Source organism: Pongo abelii, chromosome 1 (assembly GCF_028885655.2).
Source record: "Pongo abelii isolate AG06213 chromosome 1, NHGRI_mPonAbe1-v2.0_pri, whole genome shotgun sequence".
Classification (NCBI taxonomy): Eukaryota; Metazoa; Chordata; class Mammalia; order Primates; family Hominidae; genus Pongo; species Pongo abelii.
In genome coordinates this window covers 96,148,307-96,169,134 of record NC_071985.2, presented here as the reverse complement: position 1 = coordinate 96,169,134, position 20,828 = coordinate 96,148,307, and the positions used below count along the sequence as shown (strand labels likewise).

The 20,828-nt window shown below is 49.6% G+C and overlaps 1 protein-coding gene and 1 pseudogene across 8 annotated transcripts in view; one reads left to right on the top strand and one right to left on the bottom strand.

The window, feature by feature from the left end:
• Positions 1-20,828, top strand: part of IL6R (interleukin 6 receptor) — a 64,149-nt gene that overhangs the window by 6,643 nt on the left and 36,678 nt on the right. For all 8 annotated transcript variants that reach the window (XM_024234285.2, XM_054552589.1, XM_054552570.1 and 5 more), the window contains exons 2-3: positions 17,090-17,338; positions 18,380-18,503. In XM_024234285.2, coding sequence (XP_024090053.1) covers positions 17,090-17,338; positions 18,380-18,503 — 373 coding nt within the window. The remainder of the gene's footprint in view (positions 1-17,089; positions 17,339-18,379; positions 18,504-20,828) is intronic.
• Positions 469-16,402, bottom strand: LOC112135804 (26S proteasome non-ATPase regulatory subunit 8-like; annotated as a pseudogene).

Genomic DNA, 20,828 nt, shown 5'->3' with positions numbered 1-20,828 from the left:
TCACTGCAACCTCCGCCTCCCAGGTTCACGCAGTTCTCCTGCCTCAGCCTCCCGAGTAGCTGGGACTACAGGCACCCACCATGACGCCCGGCTAATTTTTTGTATTTTTAGTAGAGACGGGGTTTCACCATGTTAGCCAGGATACTCTCGCTCTTCTGACCCCATGATCTGCCCACCTCGGCCTCCCAAAGTGCTGGGATTACAGGTGTGAGCCACCATGCCTGGTGAGCCTTTTTTTTTTTTTTTTTTTTTTTTTGAGACAGAGTCTCACTCTGTTGCCCAGGCTGGAGTGCAGTGGCACAGTCTCAGCTCACTGCAACCTCTGCCTCCCAGGTTCAAGCAATTCTCCTGCCTCAGCCTCCTGGCCTCAGCTGGGATTACAGGCGCCTGCCACCACACCCGGCTAATTTTTTTGTATTTTTAGTAGAGATGAGGTTTCGCCATGTTGGCCAGGCTGTTCTCGAACTCCTGACCTCAGGTGATCCACCCACCTTGGCCTCCCAAAGTGCTGGGATTACAGACGCGAGCTACCGCGCCCGGGCTTTAAGAGCCTGTTTTGATGGGAGGAAGGGGATGCTAAAATGTGAGGACTTTCTCCCAGAAAAGGAGAGAGAGGCACTAATGCAGTGGGGATAATAATTACAATCGCTCACATTTTTTTTGAAAGATTAGGTATGTTCTGAAAATAGTGCTGAGGTTTTTGCATTAATTATCTAATGTAATCCAGACAACATTTGAAGTGCCTATGGTTATTATTTCTATTTTATGGTTGAGAAAAGTGAGGCCTAGAGAGGTTGAGAAACAAGCCCAAAGTCACACAGCTAGTGAGTGACTGAGATAGGGTTGGAACTTGGGTATATCTGAATCCTGGGCTTGACCTGTAGACCCCTGCTCCTGTGGACTAGGAAAGAGTTTACTTATTTTTATTAAACAAAGAACTTCCTCTTTTTTTTTTTTTTTTTTGTATTTCATTATATGGATGTACTGAGTTTATGTACCTGGTTCCCCTTTTTTTTTTTTTTTTTTTTGAGACAGTCTTGCTCTGTTGCCCAGGCTTGAGTGCAGTGGCACGATGTTGGCTCACTGCAACTTCTGCCTCCCGGGTTCAAGCAATTCTCCTGCCTCAGCCTCCTGAGTAGCTGGGATTACAGGCATGCGCCACCAAGCCAGGCTAATTTTTGTATTTTTAGTAGAGATGGGGTTTCACCATGTTGGCCAGGCTGGTCTCAAACTCCTGACCTCGTGATCCACCCGCCTCAGCCTCCCAAAGTGCTGGGATTACAGGCGTGGGCCACTGTGTCCGGCCACCCGGTTGCCTTTTGATGGATGTTTAGTTGTTCCCTTCTTGCTCTTGCGGCCCCTGCTGTGGGGAATAACTTTGCATATGCCTCTTGTCGTGTGAGTGCAAGTACACCTGCAGGATATATTCCCCGAAGGGGAACTGATGGGCAAAGGCCATGAGATTTGTCCTTGTGAGACAGAATAGAAGTTGCACCATTTTATACTTCCAGCAACATTGTGAGAATGCCTGTGTCCCTACGCCCTTGCCAAAAGTGTGCTATTAACCTGGTATCTACACAGACAATGGCTTCTGTGTGGAATTAATTTGCATTTATCTTATCTGAATAAGATTGTATGGGTTTTTTAATGTATAACTGACATTTGCATAATCTACTATGACCTGCCTGTTCATATTCAATGCCAATTTTATTTTGATTGGGTCATTAATCTTATTGTGTACAGGAGTTCTTGACATATTAACATGTCATACATGAGTTGTATATTTTTCCAATTTTGTCTTTGACTTTTTTTTTTTTTTTGGTGGTGGGGGTGGTTTTTGCCAAGAAATTTCTTTCTTTCCCTCTCTCTCTCTCTCTCTCTCTTTCTCAGGGTCTCACGGTGTCACCCAGGCAGGAGTGCAGTGGCATGCTCATGGCTCACTGCAGCCTCAATTTCCTGGGACTCAAGCGATCCTTCTGCCTCAGCCTTCTGAGTAGCTGGGACTACAGGCGCACACCATCACACTTGACTAGTCTTTGTATTTTTTGTAGAGACGGGATTTTGCCACGTTGCTCAGACTGGTCTCAAACTCTGGGTTCAAGCGATCCTCCCTCCTTGGCCTCCCAAAGTGCTGGGATTACAGGTGTGAGCCACTGCGCCTGGTTGCAATTTTTTTTTTCCAACTAGTTGAATTTACCAGTCTCTTTTATAGCTTCTAGGTTTTGTGTCATACTTAATAACATCCTTCCCATTCCAATATTTTATTTTATTTATTTTTTGAGAGAATGTCAATCCACCTTTATTGGAGGAAACCTTGCACTGTAACTGTTTTAAATAATGTGTGCCCTGCCCCAACCTGTGCCTGGTGGGCTCAGAGGATCGTCTCCAGCTGCTGGGCATACTCGGTGACCTGTTTGGCCAGTTCTGTGGAGGGAATGGTAGTGTCTTCTGGCTCCTGCTGCTGGCTGGCAAAACTATATTAGTTGTTGGGGCCCGGGACCCACCCTCACTTCTTGGTGTAGTCGGTCATCTTTTTGGGTGTGTTGAAGAAGAGGATCTGGTGGCCTCGGTAAAAGGGATTTTCTCATAGGCTTTCTTGATGCACCCGGCGATCTCATCCCTGATAGTGTCAAGCAGGATGTCGATGAAGACAGTGTAGCTCCTGGCGAGGATGTTACCCTTGGCCAGGAACACTTTGTTGTAGCTCCCCTCCATCAGGTATTGCTCCAGGGACACAGGGTTTTTGGTGTAGACATTGGTCTGGATGTCCTTGGCAGGCAGCCACTCCAGCTCCATGTGGAACTCAGCCACCCGCTTTTGGGACAGCAGGAAGAGGAGGTTGAGGCCCAAGAGCTGGTGCATGTAGGCGACTGGGGAAGCTGTTCCTTGTAATCAAAGTAGCAGCATTTGAGCTGGGTCATGTGGCGCTGGAAGGAGGGGATGACCTTGCATAGGATGCTCCACTGGCCCCGATCTTCAGTATGTCACGGGCCGGAATGAGCTACTGTTTGGTCAGCTTGGTCCCTGTGGTTGGCAAGAAGTTGAGCTCCAGAAGAACTAGCTTGAGGCGGCCCAGCTCTTCCCTGCGCTTGCTAAGATTGGGGCTTTTACGGTTCCACTCGCCCTTGAGTTGCTTGTACTTCCCGTCCGCAGCCTGCAGGACAGGGCCCTAGGTCGCCTTGGGCCCGGAGCTCAAGGCACCGGCTGCACTGTTCACCTCCACCCCATTCCAATATTTTAAAAGATTCTCCTTTTCTGGTATTGTTAAAAGTTTTAAAAGTTTAAATATTTGATCCATTTTGAATTTATTAATATTATGGATGAGGTATAAAGTCTGACTCCAGCTTTTTCTTTCCAATTGTCACCTGACATCCCTAAACAGTTTATTGAATCCATCTTTCCCCCACCAATTTTCAAAGTTACATTTTAAATCTACCAAATTCCTGTATACTTGGGTTTATACTGCCTCTTGGCATAGTGAGTAGTTAAAAGCACAAATTCCGAGGCCCAATTGTCTGGACTTGAATCCAGGTCACCCCTAATTAGCTATATAACCTCAGTTTCTTCTTCTGTCAAATAGACTATTGAGAAGATCAAGTTAGTTAATCTATGTAGCACACTTAGAAACTGCCTGTATGTGTAGCAAGCACTTAGAGTAAGTTATTTTTTTAATGTGGTAAAATACACATAATATAAAATGTATCAGCTGGGTGCAGTGGCTCACACCTGTAATCCCAGCACTTTGGGAGGCCGAGGCAGGGGGATCATTTGAGGTCAGGAGTTTGAAACCAGCGTGACCAACATGGTGAAACCCCATCTCTACTAAAAATACAAAAATTAGCCAGGTGTGGTGGCGGGCACCTGTAATCCCAGCTACTCCGGAGGCTGAGGCAAGAGGGGAGGCAGAGGTTGCAGTGAGCCACGATTGTGCCACTGCACTCCAGCCTGGGTGACAAGAGTAAGACTCCATCTCAAAAAAAAAAAAAATAATAATAACCATTTTAAAGTATACAGATCAGTAGTGCAGACTAAACTATTTTTTATTTTTATTAGTTCCAAACTTTCTAGTCTCTTCCATAATTTGGTCTCCCTATCCATGTGCCAGTATCGCACTGTTTTAATTATGTAGTTTTAGTTTTTCCTTCTTATTTTTTTAGAGACAGGGTCTCACTCTATTGCCAAGGCTGGAGTGCAGTGTCTCGATCATAGCTCACTGCAACCTTGAACTTCTGGACTCACGCAATCCTCTTGCCTTAGCTTTCTGAGTAGCCAGGACCACAGGTGCGTGACACCATGACTGGCTAATTAAAAAAAAAATTTTTTTTTTTTGGTAGAGATGGAGTTTTGCTATGTTGCCTAGGCTGGTCTTGAGCTCCTCGTCTCAAGAGATTCTCCCACCTCAGCCTCCCAAAGTGTTGGCATTACAGGCATGAGCCACTGCACCTGGCCAAGTAAACTTTAGAGATTAATTAGGGAACATTGATGTATTTATAATGCCGAGTCTTCCTATCTCCTGGTAGGCCTGATGGGGCTTATGATGAGGGAGGAGGAGCTGGGGCAGGAGAGCCCGACATTCAGGTCTCACTGAGGGGAGACGTGCCCATGACACTTCCATTGGAACTGCCTCCTTGACGGTGATGTGGAGTGAGCTGGACCAGTGTGTGCGTGCATGTGTGTACCCAAGCTCGTGGCACATGGGGGTGCGGAGGGGGTGGGGATGGCTCAGCAGTGATTGGAATGCAAGAGTGGGGACTTTGGGGCCTGTATGAAGAAGTGTTATGGCAGAGTGACACACCTACAAAAGAGTGTGGTCAGCATAGGTCTCACACTGGGTGAGTTTTTACAAACTGAACACATGCATGGAACCACCACTCAGAATAAGAACTGAACAGAAGCATCCTCAGGGGAGCCCTGAAATCCCCCTATGCACACCCCTCAAACCTCCCCTTATCCCTCCCAGCTGCTCCATCCACACCTCCACGTGACTTCTTAAATCTTCAGCTTTGCTGCCTCATAGCTAAGGGGGTCAGGGAGGGGAAGCTGGGGGGTCTGTAGATATGGAATGCGGGTGCGTACATCAGGTCCCTACCTCTCCCTGCCCTCCTGCCACCTTCCAGAAGCACATAAAAAAAATCTGACTGAGGGCCAGCCTCCTTGTTATGCTCTGAGACTGTGCTCAGAGATAGAAGACAAGACCCCCTGGGCCATGCTTCTGGGAAGGCAGAGGGCTGCGTGTTAAGCCTGGACCGAGAGTCCCAGAGCCCAGCTCCAGTCCTGGCTACACCATGCACTGTTGTGTGACTTCTGGGCCCTGGTTGTCCTCATCCACCAAAATGAATAGGTTGGCCTGAGTCGTCCTTAAGAGTCTTGTATAGCCTTAAAACAGTGCTCCTTATCTCAGCACCCTACTCCCTGGCTGTAGCTTCTCCTCATTGTCCCTTTCAGGACCAAAATACTGGGTGTATCCATCTGCGGGTACCAATGGCTTTCTTCTAAGGCCCTGCTGCGTCCTGCCTTTAATCTCTTTATTTCTCTATCTGCTCCTGGGGTTAGGTTTGGGCCAGGGAGTGGATTGTTTGCCCTCCTTAGATATCCTTTCTTTTTTTGAGACAGGGTCGCCCAGGATGGAGTACAGTGGTGCGATCTCGGCTCACTGCAAACTCCATCTCCAGGGTTCAAGTGATTCTCCTACCTCAACCTCCCAAGTAGCTGGGATTACAGGCATGCACCACTATGCCCAGCTAATTTTTGTTTGTTTGTTTGTTTGAGATGGAGTATCACTCTTGTTGCCCAGGCTGGAGTGCAGTGGCATGATCTCAGCTCACTGCAACCTTCTGGTTTCAAGCGATTCTCCTGCCTCAGCCTCCCAAGTAGCTGGGATTACAGGCACCCGCCACCATACCCGGCTAATTTTTGTATTTTTAGTAGAGACAGGGTTTCACCATGTTGGCCAGGCTGATCTCAAAGTCCTGACCTTGTGATCCGCCCTTCTCTGTCTCCCAAAGTGCTGGGATTACAGGTGTGAGCCACTTCGCCCGGCCTAATTTTTGTATTTTTTGCTATGGATGGGGTTTCACCATGTTGGCTAGGCTGGTCTTGAACTCCTGATCTCAGGTGATCCGCCAGCCTTAGCCTCCCAAAGTGCTGAGATGACAGGCGTGAGCTGCCGCACACGGCCTTAGATATCTTTTCCTCTAATTAGTTTATAATCTCTGAGAGTTGACCCAGGTTGGACCTTCTTGGACTGGAGCCAGGTGGTTATCTCTGATGCTGCCAGGGGAGGATTAAATGTTTTATCTCTTGAGTTGGTCACACGCGCACATGGGTCTCTGAGTCAGCATTGAGCATTACCTGTTTATGGGTCCAAAGGAGCCTCCCTCCCAGACCCTCTCTCCAGCAGTATACAGTCCATCGTGTGGATGGGAGGAAGGCAAGGCCAAGGTAAATACTGACTCAGACAAATACAAGCAGGTACAAGAAGTACAAATACATATGTGGGGGAGGAGGGAGCAGGGGCTGCCAGCCAAAGCTAATCATCTGAGAAGAGGGGGTTGCGGACAGGTGGGGCTGGGAGCTGAGTCAGAGAAGGTCGCTGGGCCTCCGGTTAGAGCCTGGGAGCCTTGACTTGCTGCAGCCTGCGGCCTTGCCTCTTCCTGGACAGTGGCCGAGGGTGCCCTCTGAAATGTTAAGGAGAAATGAATGGGCCCAGATGGTGGGGTGACCTGGGGAGGATGCGAGATTTGGAGTCCAAGGGGAGGCAGTTTTAGGCTCTAACTCATCCTATACATGCTACGGCTGTGGGGGAAGGGAGAGAAAGGCCAAGGGCACGACTCCTGGCTCCTGAGCATCCCCAGTGCCCCATTAGGTTGGCAGCTGCAGTGATGGCGCTGACCCCCCATTGTGCACACCCCTCAAGCCTCAGCATTCCCTTCCCTGGGCCTCTGAAGGGTGGAAAGATGTGAGAAGAGCGGAGAAGAGGAGAGGAAATTGGGAGAGGGGGAGAGAGAGGGTTGTGGGGAGCCCAGAGAAGGGAGCTGGGGGTGGAGCATGGAGAGGTACCTGGGCCAAGGAGAGAGAGCCTTTGGCCAGGCTCACCTGGGTCCAGCATGGATTCCCTCACGCATGAGCTGTGTGAATTTGGGCAAGTTCCCTAACTTCTCTGATCTCTTGTTGCCTCAACAATGAAATGGGGACAAGACTTCCTCCCTGGCAGACTTTTTGTGAGTAGTGTGCTCTTAGGGAAAGCCCAGGGCACAGGGTAAGTGTCCCAGTTGCTAATGATTGTTATGGTTATTATCACATCAAAGCCAGGAGTCAGTCTCGGTCCAAAGATGGAGAATGCAAGAACAGGTGACCAAGAGCACTGGGACTTGTCCTAGCCTTCGTGGGACCAAATTCTATACTTGTTTCCATGTGGACACAAGGTGTCCACAGGCTTCTCCTGGAGGCTTCTCAGCACCCACCTACTTTTAGATCAAGACCATTATTGCTGACAGGGGACCTTTGTTTCCTCTGTGGCCCCTTCTGAAATCCTATGCCTTTGCAGCCCAAGAAGCTGGGTTAGGCTGGGGGCCTCCTGTGCTGCCAGCTGGACTGGGCAGCGGGGACCTGCGTCGCGGCTCAGAAACCGGGGTGGTGGGATGGGATTAGCAGGCACGAGCCAAGCCTGTGTCCTCGGTGGCAGGCCAGGCAGCTGGTTCACCGCTTACATAAACGGGGCCAGGAAGCTGAACTTGTTTTTGCTGGCAAGAGCTGCGGCAAGCTGCAAGAGAGTTGAGAAATATGTGTCTCCGTGTGCGTGTTTTTCTCTGGTTATTGACATTTGCAAGTTTACTTGAAGAGGGGGAAAAAGTAGAAAAACAACAAAGCTGTTTGGATTCCTGGCACCCAAACTTAGGTCCCAACTGGGGAGGAACCCCACTTTCCCAGAGCTGTGCTGCAGGGTCCCCAGACCAAAGGGTGTCTGGGCCATGGTGGGGGTCCCAGTGTCCCTGGGAGGGGGATTCCTAGGCCACCGGGGCAGGGAGATATGGGCTTGCTTGTTGGGAGTCACTAGGACCTAAACTCTCTTTCCCTTGAGGAATGGGAGGCAAGGGAGGTTGTGGGAATTTTCCCTCCCCTAGAGCTCTCCAGGGAGAAAGAAGCATTTTTCTGAGGGCACTGGGATGATCTGGTCATCATCCTTCTCCCAAAGCCATCAACTATTAAAATAATAAATCCACTGATTAATTATGTGTTTTCAAGCTGAGTATTGTTTGCTTCCTGCCCTCTGAGAGCTAATGATTGGGCGCGATGGGATGCTAGACCGCAGGAGTGGGGGCCTGTGGGGGACCTACAGGTCACAGTCTGAACCCTTATTTCACAGAGAAGGCCAGTGGGCTCTGCCAGGGGCGGTGACATGCCCATGGCTGCCTGTGAGTCATCACAAGACCAGGAATAGAACTCAGGTCACCTGACAGCACAGAGCTGTTTCCTCTACACCAAGGGGCCTCCTGCTTGTGGAGATGTACTTTATTTTATTTATTTATTTATTTATTTATTTTCGAGAAGGAGTCTCGCCCAGGCTGGAGTGCAGTGGTGCGATCTCAGCTCACTGCAGCCTTCGACTCACTGCAGCCCCTGCCTCCTGGGTTCAAGCGATTCTCATGCCTCAGCCTTCTGAGTAGCTGGGATTACAGGCACACGCCACCAAGCCTGGATAAGTTTTGTATTTTTAGTAGAGATAGGGTTTCATCATGTTGGCCAGGCTGGTCTCGAACTCCTGACCTCAAGTGATCCACTCGCCTTGGCCTCCCAAAGTGCTGAGATTACAGGCGTGAGCCACTGCACCCTGCTGAGATGTACTTTATATTAAAGAACAAATCAAGGCAGACTGTACGTTTGTGTCAGCCCAACCCCACACAATTAATAGTCAGTGATTAAACTGACCAGACCAGACCAGGCACCAACACTGACTGTTGAGGAGGAGCTTGGGGGTTTGTTTTTGGGAGGCAATACTGCCTTCTTTTGTGATCTTAGTCCCAGGTGAGGTGCTTCCTTGTCCTCTCTGCAGAATCCCATTCCTTCTTAGCCTGGGCTGAAGGTGCTCCCTCCCTGTATGTGACCCCGGCCTTGGCTCAGTCATTGGGTGCTCTTCCTCCCTCCTGCCTCTGTGCTGCTTCATGATGCACAGGAGCCAAGGAGGGGCAGGGGACAGTCGGTTTTTTCTCAGGGAGATTGGAAGAGAACAGAAACAAGAAGCAATGGAATGCTCCTGTCCTGGAGGCTGGTGGGGCAGCGGGGAGAGGTGGGGAAGCCATTGAGCTTGCACATACTTTTGACAGGCTTGGCTCGTGCCTGCCAATCCCATCCCACCGCCTGGGTTTCTGAGCAGGGGCATGGGTCCTCACTGCCCAGGCCAGCTGGCAGCACAGGACGGCCTCCAACCTAACCCAGGCTCTTGGGTTGCAAAGGCAGCATTTCAGAAGGGGCCACAGAGGAACCAAAGGTCCCCCTGCCTGTGGAGTCAGGCCTGATCTCCTTGAGGGTGCTCACACCCTCCATGTTGCCCTGTAGGTCCTCCTTCCCTCCTTACTGCGTTTCAGATACTCCAGACACCAGCCCTCCCCAGAACTCTCACTGTTTTTTGTTTATTTGAGACACAGTCTTGCTCTGGGTCCCAGGCTGGAGTGCAGTGACATGATCACAGCTCACTTCAGCCTTGACCTCCTGGGCTCAAGTGATCCTTCTGCCGCAGCCTCCCAGATAGCTGGGACCACAGACATGTGTCACCATGCCCAGCTAATTTTAGAGTTTTTTGGTAGAGATGGAGTTTTGCCATGTTGCCCAGGCTGGTCTCAGCCTCCTGGGCGCAAATGATCCTCCCATCTCAGCCTCCCAAAGTGCTGGGATGACAGGCATAAGCCACGATGCCTGGTGACTCTCAATTCTTTTTTTTAATTATTATTATTATTATTATTATTTTGGAGATAGAGTTTCACTTTTGTGGCCCAGGCTGGAGTGCAATGGCACAATCTCAGCTCACTGCAATCTCCGCCTCCTGGGTTCAAGTGATTCTCCTGCCTCAGCCTCCCGCGTAGCTGGGATTACAGGTGTGCGCCACCACGTCTGGCTAATTTTGTATTTTTAGTATGGGGTTTCTCCATGTTGGTCAGGCTGCTCTCAAACTCCTGACCTCAGGTGATCTGCCTGCCTCAGCCTCCCACAGTGCTGCGATTACAGGCATGAGCCACGGCGCCTGGTGACTCAGTTCTTAATGCCTTGCACATACTGTTCTCTCTTTATGGAATATAACTCCCTGTGGCTCCACTTATCAAACCCCCACTCATTTATCAAGGCCCCAATAAAATCTCTCTTCCCCCTTTAGAATAATTCATCCCACTTCTTAGTTCCCTCAGTATATTGGAGACATTTATATCAGGTTGGCCTGTATTATAGATAGTTTTAAGTTCTAGGGCTTTGTGAGGTTTAAAGAAGATTACGACATGGAAACGATAGGAAGAAGTGCCAGTGCATTGTAGATGCTCGGTAACTTCAATATGGAGTTTTTTTTCCTGGGTTAGGAACTTCTGAACTTGCACATCATGGGTGCACAAAAATTATTGAATTCTTGAAGAAGGGACAGGCATAGGCTTGCAATCCTGGCTCTAAATGCTGAGTAATTGCTCACGGACAAATGCTCAGTTGATTGTGTGCTCTTTGCTAAATTTCAGTGTGTGTACCAGCCACGCCTTCACCCCCGCCTGCCCCGTCTCCTAGGGCCTACTATGCAAGGCCTGTGTCAGGCTGGGGCGGGAGCATGAGAATGACTGGGCATATCTCCCAGGAGCAGGAAGGACTGCTCTCAGGAGCCCCCTCCTCACCTGGTTCCTCATCGTGTCTCTTCCTTTTGGCCCTTCTCTTTGGTAGGGCCTACTTAGGGAGGGCCCCAGCAGATTCCCAGGGAACAGAAAAACAGTGACAGATGGGAGGAATCAAGGCGAGCCCAGGGATGGTGTCTTGTGTCCACCAGGGAATCAGGCCTACAGGGGAAGGCTGGGCTATGGGTGCAGAATTCAGTGACAGTGACAGTGAGAGAACTCAGCAGTGCAAGGGCAAAGTGGCACTGTCTGGCCTGAAGGTGCTCGGAAGCTGCTTGTATTGAAAAATCCGCCCTCATCCCCCCACATCCCTCAGTGCCCACTGCGCTCTGCCATGCCCTCTCCCTCTTTCCTAGAAATCCTAACTCAGGCAGACCCAGGCTATGTAGCTTGTTTAATTAAATATATATATTCATTATAAGAGCAATACAGGCAACTTATAGAAAAATTCAAAAACTACAGAAAGACACAGGGAAGAGAAAGAAATCACCTCTAGCACCATCATTTGGAGAGGAGGGCAGAGGTAGTGAGAGGACACTTCTATGAATGTTACTTGTTCTGAGAGTCACGCATGAGGCTTCCCCACTGCCACCCGGCTGTCAGGGGTACTGAGTCAGAGATTTGGGTCAGGAGGCAGAGGGCTGAGTGGGTGGGAGGGGAGGGGCGGTGCTGCCCACTCTGACTTTAGCAAGTATATTTTCTTATGGTCTTTATGAGTATTTCTTTGATCATTCTGCATACAGTGCTTTTAAAAGCATAGTTAACACAGTGTTGTTCACAGGTTCTAGAGGAAATATATTTTGAAGCAGGGCTGTGACAGGCAATACTTGCCAATGGGTGGTTTATAATTAATCATTCCCTGTTTTAAAAAATAGTGACTCAGTTTTAAAGATTCAGAAAGCCATTACTCAAGTTCCTTGGCAGAGGAAGTGGCCATTATGTTGCTCCCTGCAGCTCTGCTTTTGTGGAAGAAGGAAAAAAAAAGTATTTTTATTTGGTATTTCTCTGAGCTGCTCAGATACTTTGGCCATTGTTAGTGAGTGCAGGAGCAGAACAGCCCCTGCTATTGTTCAGGCTGGCCGCTAAACATGGCAAGAGCTTCCCGCTGAACTGGGGTAGGGGAAATGACCAGAAAGACATTTACTGGATTTGGCAAAGGCAGAAGCAGAAAAGAGAGCTTCCTCTGGCTCCAGGAGTCTATTTCTTGCCTCAGCGGGCTCCTCTGCCCCCCAGCTTGGGGCCTGCCCATCACACAACACGAGAGGGCACCACTTAGACTCCTTCACCTGCAAACCGTGCTCCTGGGAGTTTTTGGTGCCCAGACCCTGTCCCTGTGGGCACCCCTAACATGCCCTATATTCAACAAACGTTCATTAAGCACCTACTGAGTTCTCTGACGAGTGATGATCAGGATCTTCCAGTGTTGTCACCATGCTTCAGGAAGGGACTTTATATAGTTGAGGACTGTGCCATGTGAAAAGTGCCAGTGATTGGATGAGCCGCAGTGGTCCTTGACCCTTACCTTAGACCTTCGTGCATCCTGCACTTGTGTCTGTTGCGTGCCCTGTGAATTCTGATTTCTGCTAATCAGCTAATCAGCTGAGGAAGGGATATTGCAAGCATTGCACTGGGAGCAGTTCTCTTTGGGCACTGTTTCCATCTTTGTTCCTACAAGTTTGTCATTTGTGCAGGAACTTGAAATCCGTGTTAGGTTTTATCCTGACAGTTGCTTTATCAAGTGGAAAATGGAAAAGTGGAAATATTGATGCATTGATTAGAAATGTCGTTGCATCTTCCATATGTAATCGCATTCAGGCACTGATGGACTTCAAGATGTGGACTGGATGTGGTAAACTGCTGCCTCCATCAGGTGCTCATTGGAGTTCAACGCACTGGAGCGTGTGTTCAGTTGTGATGTAGCAGCACAAGCCACAGACAAAACCCCTCAGACACCAAGTTAAAGAAGGAAGAGCTTCATTCGGCCAGGAGCTTCGGCAAGACTCACATCTCCAACAACCAAGCTCCCAGAGTGAGCAATTCCTATCCCTTTTAAGGGCTCACAACTCCAAAGGGGTCCGCGTGAGAGGGCTGTGATTGATTGAGCAAGCAGGGGGTACCTGACTGGGGGCTGCATGCGCCGGTAATTAGAATGGAACAGAACAGGACAGGGATTTTCACAGTGCTTTTCTATACAATGTCTGTAATCTATAGATAACATAACCGATTAGGTCAGGGGTCGATCTTTAACTACCAGGCCCAGGGTGTGGCGCCGGGCTGTCTGCTTGTGGATTTCATTTCTGCCTTTTAATTTTTACTACTTCTTTCTTTGGAGGCAGAAATTGGGCATAAGACAATATGAGGGATGATCTCCTCCCTTAGTGAAGGAAAAGCACACATGTCAAACACGCCAACACCAGCAGTTTCACTCTTAGGGAAGTTCTTGGGCAAGTGCACTGAGTGATGAGAAAGTTGATAGCCACCCTCTTTGATATGGCAAAACACTGGGAATGACCGCAAACCTCCCTCAGTGAGAGAATGATAGGGTCACACAACGAAATATTACATAGCAGTGAGACTGAATGAACTACATGTCAGTGAATCAGAGAAACATATAAATGAGGCCGGGCCAGGTGGTCATCCCTCTAATCCCAACATTTTGGAGGCCCAGGTAGGAGGATTGTTTGAGGCCAATAGTTTGAGACCAGCCCGGGCATGGTGAGTGAAACCTCATCTCTCCAAAAAAAAAAATAGCCAGGCATGGTAGCATGTACCTGTAGTCTCAGCTACTTGGGAAGCTGAGGTGGGAGGATGAGTTGAGCCCAGGAATTAGAAGTTGCAGTGAACCATGATTGTGCCACTGTACTTCAGCCTGAGTGACAGAGTGAGACCCTGTTCCAAGAAAAAGAAAAAAAAAGCAGCCAGGCACAGAGCCTCATGCCTGTAATCCCAGCACTTTGGGACGCTAAGGCAGGAGGATGGCTTGAGGCCAGGAGTTGAAGACCAGCCTGGGCAGTATATTGAGAACTTGTCTCTAGTAAAAATTAAAAAATTAGCTGGGCATGGTGATGTGCACCTCCCAGTTACTCAGGAGGCTAAGGTGGGAGGATTGCTTGAGCCCAGGAGTTTGAGGTTGCAAAAAGCTATGATTGTGCCACTGCACTCCAGCCTGGGCAGCAGACTGAGACCCTGTATCACACACACACACACACACACACACACACACACACACACACAAACAAAGGAAGTTCACGAAAAGCACCAGCTGGGCGTGGTGGCTCACGCCTGTAATCCCAGCACTTTGGGAGGCCGAGGCGGGTGGATCACCTGAGGTCAGGAGTTCAAGACCAGCCTGACTAACATGGTGAAACCCCATCTCTACTAAAAATACAAAAAAAGAAAAAGACTAGCTGGGCATGGTGGTGTGTGCCTGTAGTCCCAACTACTCGGGAGGCTGAGACGGGAGAATTGCTTGAACCCGGGAGGTTGAGGATGCAGTGAGCCAAGATCGTGCCATTGCACTCCAGCCTGGGTGATAGAGCAAGATTCTGTCTCAAAAAAAAAAAAAAAAAGAAAAGAAAAGAGAAAAGCACATCACAGCAGAAGACTATATTCAAACCATTTATATGAAGCTCAAAAATGAAGCAAAGTTAAGAAAAATGTAGGGATCCATGGGTGGTGAAAGTTAGGTTGGTGGGCTTTCCTGGGTATTTTATGCTTCATAAATTAACTTTTATGTATGTAGCTTTTACATACACTACATATATGAATTTGCATGTATTCAGTATTATGTAATACATTAAAAACAATGTTTGCAATGCTAAAAATATATTGTTGAAGATTCTGTGTGAAAGCTATACTGTAGTTGCGGCTTTTTATAACCCTTTCAAGCCCTCTGGGCAGTAGCAGTCCACCCCTTATTGTCCTCAGTGGGCTTCACCTTCTAGGGGACTCAGAATTTTTTTTTTTTTTTGAGACGGAGTTTCGCTCTTTTTGCCCAGGCTGGAGTGCAGTGGCGTGATCTCGGCTCACTGCAAGCTCCGCCTCCCGAGTTCAAGCGATTCTCCTGCCTCAGCCTCCCAAGTAGGTGGGATTACAGGAGCCTGCCACCACGCCTGGCTAATTTTTTGTATTTTTAGTAGAGACAGGGTTTCACCATGTTGGCCAGGATGGTCTCGATCTCTTGACTTGTGATCCGCCTCGCCTCGGCCTCCCAAAGTGCTGGGATTTACAGGTGTGAGGCCCAGCTGGGACTCAGATTTCGCTGAGGACCAGGAGAGTACTGTGTGCTGTGTCCTGGCCTTGCAGCAGTGAATGTGTCTCCCGTTTCTCAAGGGCAGGTCTCTGGGATGCCTGATTGTGTCTTCCTCGCCAGTGCCTGGCTGCTGCAGCCTCCTCAAATGTTTATCAAACACAGGACTTGCCCACCGTGGGAGAAAGTAAGGCCATAGGTGTCTCAGGAACCTGCCCAAACTCGCCTGGCTGCACGGTGACAATTCAACCAGCTTTCTTACCCAAGGTCTGTTGGTGACCAGAGAAAACCTTAGATGACCGGCTGCCATGATGGCCTTATATCTGTCCCTTTTCTGCCAGCCTCGAGGTAGAGGGTGCCAGGGAGGAGGGCTCTGGCTCCAGGTGTTAAAGTGAGAGGGAAATGTGAAGGGTATCTGTATAGCTAGACAGGGCCCAATGCCAGGCAGAGCTGTCTCTGCCCCTTTGATGTCTATGTCTCTGTCCCTGGACTGTGGCCAGTAGCCAGTGTGGACTCCAACCTCACCAGCTTTAGGGGTGTTATCTGCCTGGGAGTCACTGATCCTTACTCCCTCCTCTGACAGCCACCTTGGATGGGGTGAAAAGAAGGACAACCTCCAAGTATGAGATAAAAATTCCTCATAAACAAGAAGGGATTTGAAGGCCAGGCAGAGAGCCTTGTGCTGCTTCTGAGTCCCAGGAGCATGGGCGAGGAGGTGAGGTTAGGCACTCAGCAGCTGCTGGTCCTCTCTGAAATCTTTGGCCAGATTTATTGCTACTGCTTGCTAATAAATGGTTATGCATTTGGTTCGAAGAACCAAGTGTGCTTACATGAAAACTGGCTGTGTTCCCTGGCCTGTTTCCTTAGCTGGTTGGACTAATTTGATTGATTGGTTAATAAATGAGTCCAAGGTGGTTGGGCTAATTTTTATCTTAGATTCTATGACTCTATAACTGCTACTCAAAAAAAGTGTACTTGTTCCTTTAATCTTTAATCTCATTTTTCTTGAGTAGTAGAATACACCCAATTTTTTTCAAGGGGTAGAGAATGCATTTTTTTTTTTTAACCTTCCAGTTTGATCCCTAGAGTAAACACAGCATTGCTGTAGTAGATGTAGGGTACTGGAGGGAGCATGGAGCAGGGAACCAGAAGCCCTGGTTCCTACCCCAGCTGTGCATCTGGGCCAGTCTCCTGATTCCTCTGTGCCTCGGTTACCAACTGTATAACGGGCATTCTGCCATGAATACCCTACGATTTGGAAACCTGTGTACGTGTGCACTTGGGTGCCCGGCATTCATTCCTAACGGCATCCATTCATTCACACATTCATCCAGTACTCAGCAGACTCCTGCCATGGGCCAGGCAACGTCCCGGGCACTGGAATATAACGGAGAACAAAGCAGGGTGCCTATTCCTGTGGTGCTTGGAGTCTTGAGGGGAAGAGAGACAAAGAATTCGTAATTACCTGGCAGTGTGTGGGTGACGTGGCGCAGAATGAGGGCCTAGTGGAGCTGGGGGACCGGAAACGATCTTTAGGCCGAGACCTGGAATAGGAGGAATTGTCGTGGGGATGATGTAGGAAGAACGAGTGTGAGGAGGAGAGCGAGGGGAGCTGAGAGGAGGGCTCCACACCTTCTAAGGAGTGGGGAGAGATGAGGCCTCCAAGGACAGAAGGGCCCTGCAGGCCACGCTGAGGAGCTCGGGCTTCATCCTGTGGATGGTGGCAGGCCCTTGAAGGGTTTTCTAATCCAGGGAGTGGGGCGGCTGGATCGTGGCTTCAGAAGGCTCTCCCAGGCAGCTGGATGGTGAAGACCAGGTTGGTGAGGCCACCAGGAGAAAGCTGCCCTAATCCAGGCAGAGGTGACGGTAGCCTGGGCCACTTCATGATTATCACTGAGGCCTCTCGTGGCTTCCTCAGACTAGAACGAAGCCCCCTTCTTCAGTGGCTATGGGCTCACCGAGTGTCTTCTCCCTCCTCCAGAGGTGGCGAGAGGTGTGCTGACCAGTCTGCCAGGAGACAGCGTGACTCTGACCTGCCCAGGGGTAGAGCCGGAAGACAATGCCACTGTTCACTGGGTGCTCAGGAAGCCGGCTGCAGGCTCCCATTCTAGCAGATGGGCTGGCATGGGAAGGAGGCTGCTGCTGAGGTCGGTGCAGCTCCATGACTCTGGAAACTATTCATGCTACCAGGCCGGCCGCCCAGCTGGGACTGTGCACTTGCTGGTGGATGGTGAGTTGTGCCTCAGAGCTCCCGGAGACAGTTCCCGTAAGAAATGAGGCTCTGTGCATTCCAGACAGTCCCTGTCTGAGCCTTCAAACTCCTGCCATTTCCTTGGCACAAGAATTTGGGGGAAGGCCCACCAATGTCTGCCATCCAGATGCTGTCAAAGACTGCTGCTGGGTGGGAGTGGGAGCGTCTGACTGGTGGGGAACATTGGCTTTGGGAGTTAGGACTTCTGGTGAACTGGTGAATAGCCTGGGGCCCGGAGTCAGGCAGCCTGGGTTTGAATCCTGCTCCTTCACATACAGCTTAACTTCTCCGCCCTTCAGTTTCATCTTTGGCAAAATAAGGTTAATTTTATTACCTTAACTTAGAGTTGTTGCAAAGGGGGTGTATGTGAATTTGCGTGTGTGTGTGTGTGTGTGTATCACACACATATGCTGCTAAAAAGTCTGCATAGCACATCCTAAGCTCTCAAATTAGCTATTCTTATTTTTTTAGAATTAGCAAGTTCTTAGCTCCCTCATACCTAGATAAAGACTTCCTGGAACCAGTGTCCTGTGTGCCGAGCCCTATGCAAAGGCACTTTCTTCCTTGTATCTCTTGTAATCCTTCAGCAGCCTTGTCAGGGAAAGCAGGCTTATCATCATTTCCATCATCATTATATTATCATCAGTTTAATTTATTCATGAGGAAACTGAAGAGTGGCTAGGACTTGCCGAAGGCCGCACAGCCAGGTCTGTGTGACTCCAAAGCCCTTTTTTTCGATCATCCTCTCTCCTCTTCAGACAAGTTGGCCCTGAGGTTCTTCCCTTCCCCTGTCCCGGATCCGTGTCCCAGACTGACAGGAGGACTTTGGTGTCCTTTAATTTCCCAGCTGCGATTTCATTCATGTGTGCCTGAGTGTGGCCAGGGTCCTGACTGGCTCCAGGGCTGGGGCCGAGGGGCCTAGCCACGTGCTCCCCTCAAGGGAGGCTGCCCTGCCTGCGAGGTCAGGTGCGCCCCAGGATCCCCACCCGCCTGCTCACACCTGCAATGCTTTCCTTTCAGTTCCCCCCGAGGAGCCCCAGCTCTCCTGCTTCCGGAAGAGCCCCCTCAGCAACGTTGTTTGTGAGTGGGGTCCTCGGAGCACCCCATCCCTGACGACCAAGGCTGTGCTGTTGGTGAGGAAGTTGTAAGTATCTTGGGCTGAGCTGTGTGCATGTTGGCTCCCTCCTTCCCAAGGCCCCCCAGAGAGGGGCTGGTTCAGGTGATTTCAAAACGTTATCATTAGGAATTCCTTCAGGCTGAGGAAGAGGAGATGAGAGGGGACTGAGATTTACATCTGACTGCCCCCCTGAGCTAGGCACTGTGCTTGTGCTTGGAACCTTGTCCTATTCACTTGACCTTGGTTATCACAACAGCTATGGGAAGTGGGTGTTATTTTTCTCACTTAACAGATGGAGAGACTGAGGCCCAGAGACTGATTAACAGATTTGGGTCACTTAGCTAGTAAGTGGCTCTGCTGGGAATTCAATCCCAGTCTGTCTGATTTCATTCAAAGTCCAAAGATTATGGGCGTTGCTCTGAAAAACACGCAAATGTCCCTGGATGGGGGTAGCACAGCCAGACCATTATCAGTATCTGGGCCCTTGTGGGCGTATCAGGCTATTTCCATGATAAAGGCACGAGAGAGAAAGCGGTGATGGGCGGGGGAGAGGGAGCTTGGGGCCATGGGGCCTGCCTGGGGGCTCTGCATCATCACCGGAAGACGGCTTAACGTGGGAAGACCTGGGATGGGTACAGGCATGGATGTAGAGGAGGTGGAAGATGCTGAAAACAAATCTCCCTCTGCAGTTTTGCCGGTCTCCATCGCAGAGCCACAGTCTCCCTAGTCCAGAGGTTTACAATTGAGTTTGAGCTGTCAGTCATCAGAATACAGGGCAAGGAGGACGCATTCCAAGACCCCTAGTGGATGCCTGAAATCGCAAATGGTGCTGAACCCTATATATACTATGTTTTTCTATAGATATGTACTTATGATAGTTTACTTTATAAATTAGGTGCAGTAAGAGGTTAACAATAACTAAAAATAGCATAGAACAATGATAACAATATACTGTAATAACAGTTATGTGAATGTGGTCTCTCTGTTTCTCAAAACGTCTTATTACTGTACTCACCCTTCTTGTGATGATATGAGGTTGTGAAATGCCTGCATGATGGGATGGAGTGAGGTGAATGATGTAGGCATTGTGACTCAGTGTTAGGCTACTAGGACTTTCTGACCATGTGTTAGAAGGAGGATCACCTGTTTTGGGTGACTCTGGGTCACCAAGCCATGATGATGGCGGTGGATGTCAGGACGAGTGATGGGTAGCATGCACAGTGCAGGAATGCTGAACAAAGTGATGATTCACGTCCTGGGCAGGACGGCGTGAAATCTCGTCACACTTCTCAGAACAGTGGGCAGTTTAAAATTTCTGAAGTGCTTATTTCTGGAATTTTCCATTTAATATTTTTGGACCGCAGTTGACCACAGGTAGCCGAAATCTTGGAAGGCAAAACCTCGGATAAGGCAGGACTACTGTATCAGAAAGCCAGAGCAGTGACTTCAACAGGGTGGTTCGGCTCCCACTTGCGTCTGTTTCCATAGAGTTACTGGGCCGCCTGGCAGTCATATTTTTGTTCTGTCCTCTATGATGAAAAGTGCGGATTACCATCTGTGAATGATGCAGCTGCCATTAGCACTGTCAGCTCATGCCCCAAGCCTGGATAGCTTCACAGCCCAGCGAAGGATACACCTTGTTTGTACCTCAAAGGCTTGTACCATAGATAGGATTAGGCAGGATAGAGACGGTGGCTGGCAGCTTCCCAGGCCAGCCTGTGGAAAGCTCTGTCATTTCTGACGCTTCAACAGAAATACTTTTTTTTTTTTTTTTTGAGATGGAGTTTCACTCTGTCGCCCAGGCTGGAGTGCAGTGGTGGGATCTCGGCCCACTGCAATCTCCGCCTCCCGGGCTCAAGCGGTTCTCCTGCCTCAGCCTCCTGAGTAGCTGGGATTACAGGCGCATGCCACCACGCCTGGCTAATCTTTGTATTTTTAGTAGACATGAGGTTTCACCATGTTAGCGGGGCTGGTCTCAAACTTCTGACCTAGGGTGATCCACCTGTCTCGGCCTCCCAAAGTGCTGGGATTACAGGCGTGAGCCACCGTGCCCGGCTTGACTGCAATACTTTCCATGTTGACAGCGGGAGTGGGAGAGAGTACAGTGCTTGTCTTCCTGAGCAGCCTCGTGCCTTTGCTTCCATCTGCTTTGAAGAGTCAGCATGGCCACTGGGCGCCTTTGAAGTGAGGAAAGAGCAGAGGAAGTGGCTTCGAGAGCCTCAGGGGCCCCAGCCCCCACTGAGGCCCCACCCAGACCTCAGGCCACTGCAGGCCCTGGAAGAGACAGTCCCCTGGAAAGGGATTACTGGGAGCTCTGCTTTTTCTCTTGTGTGTCTGCTTTCACACCCTTGC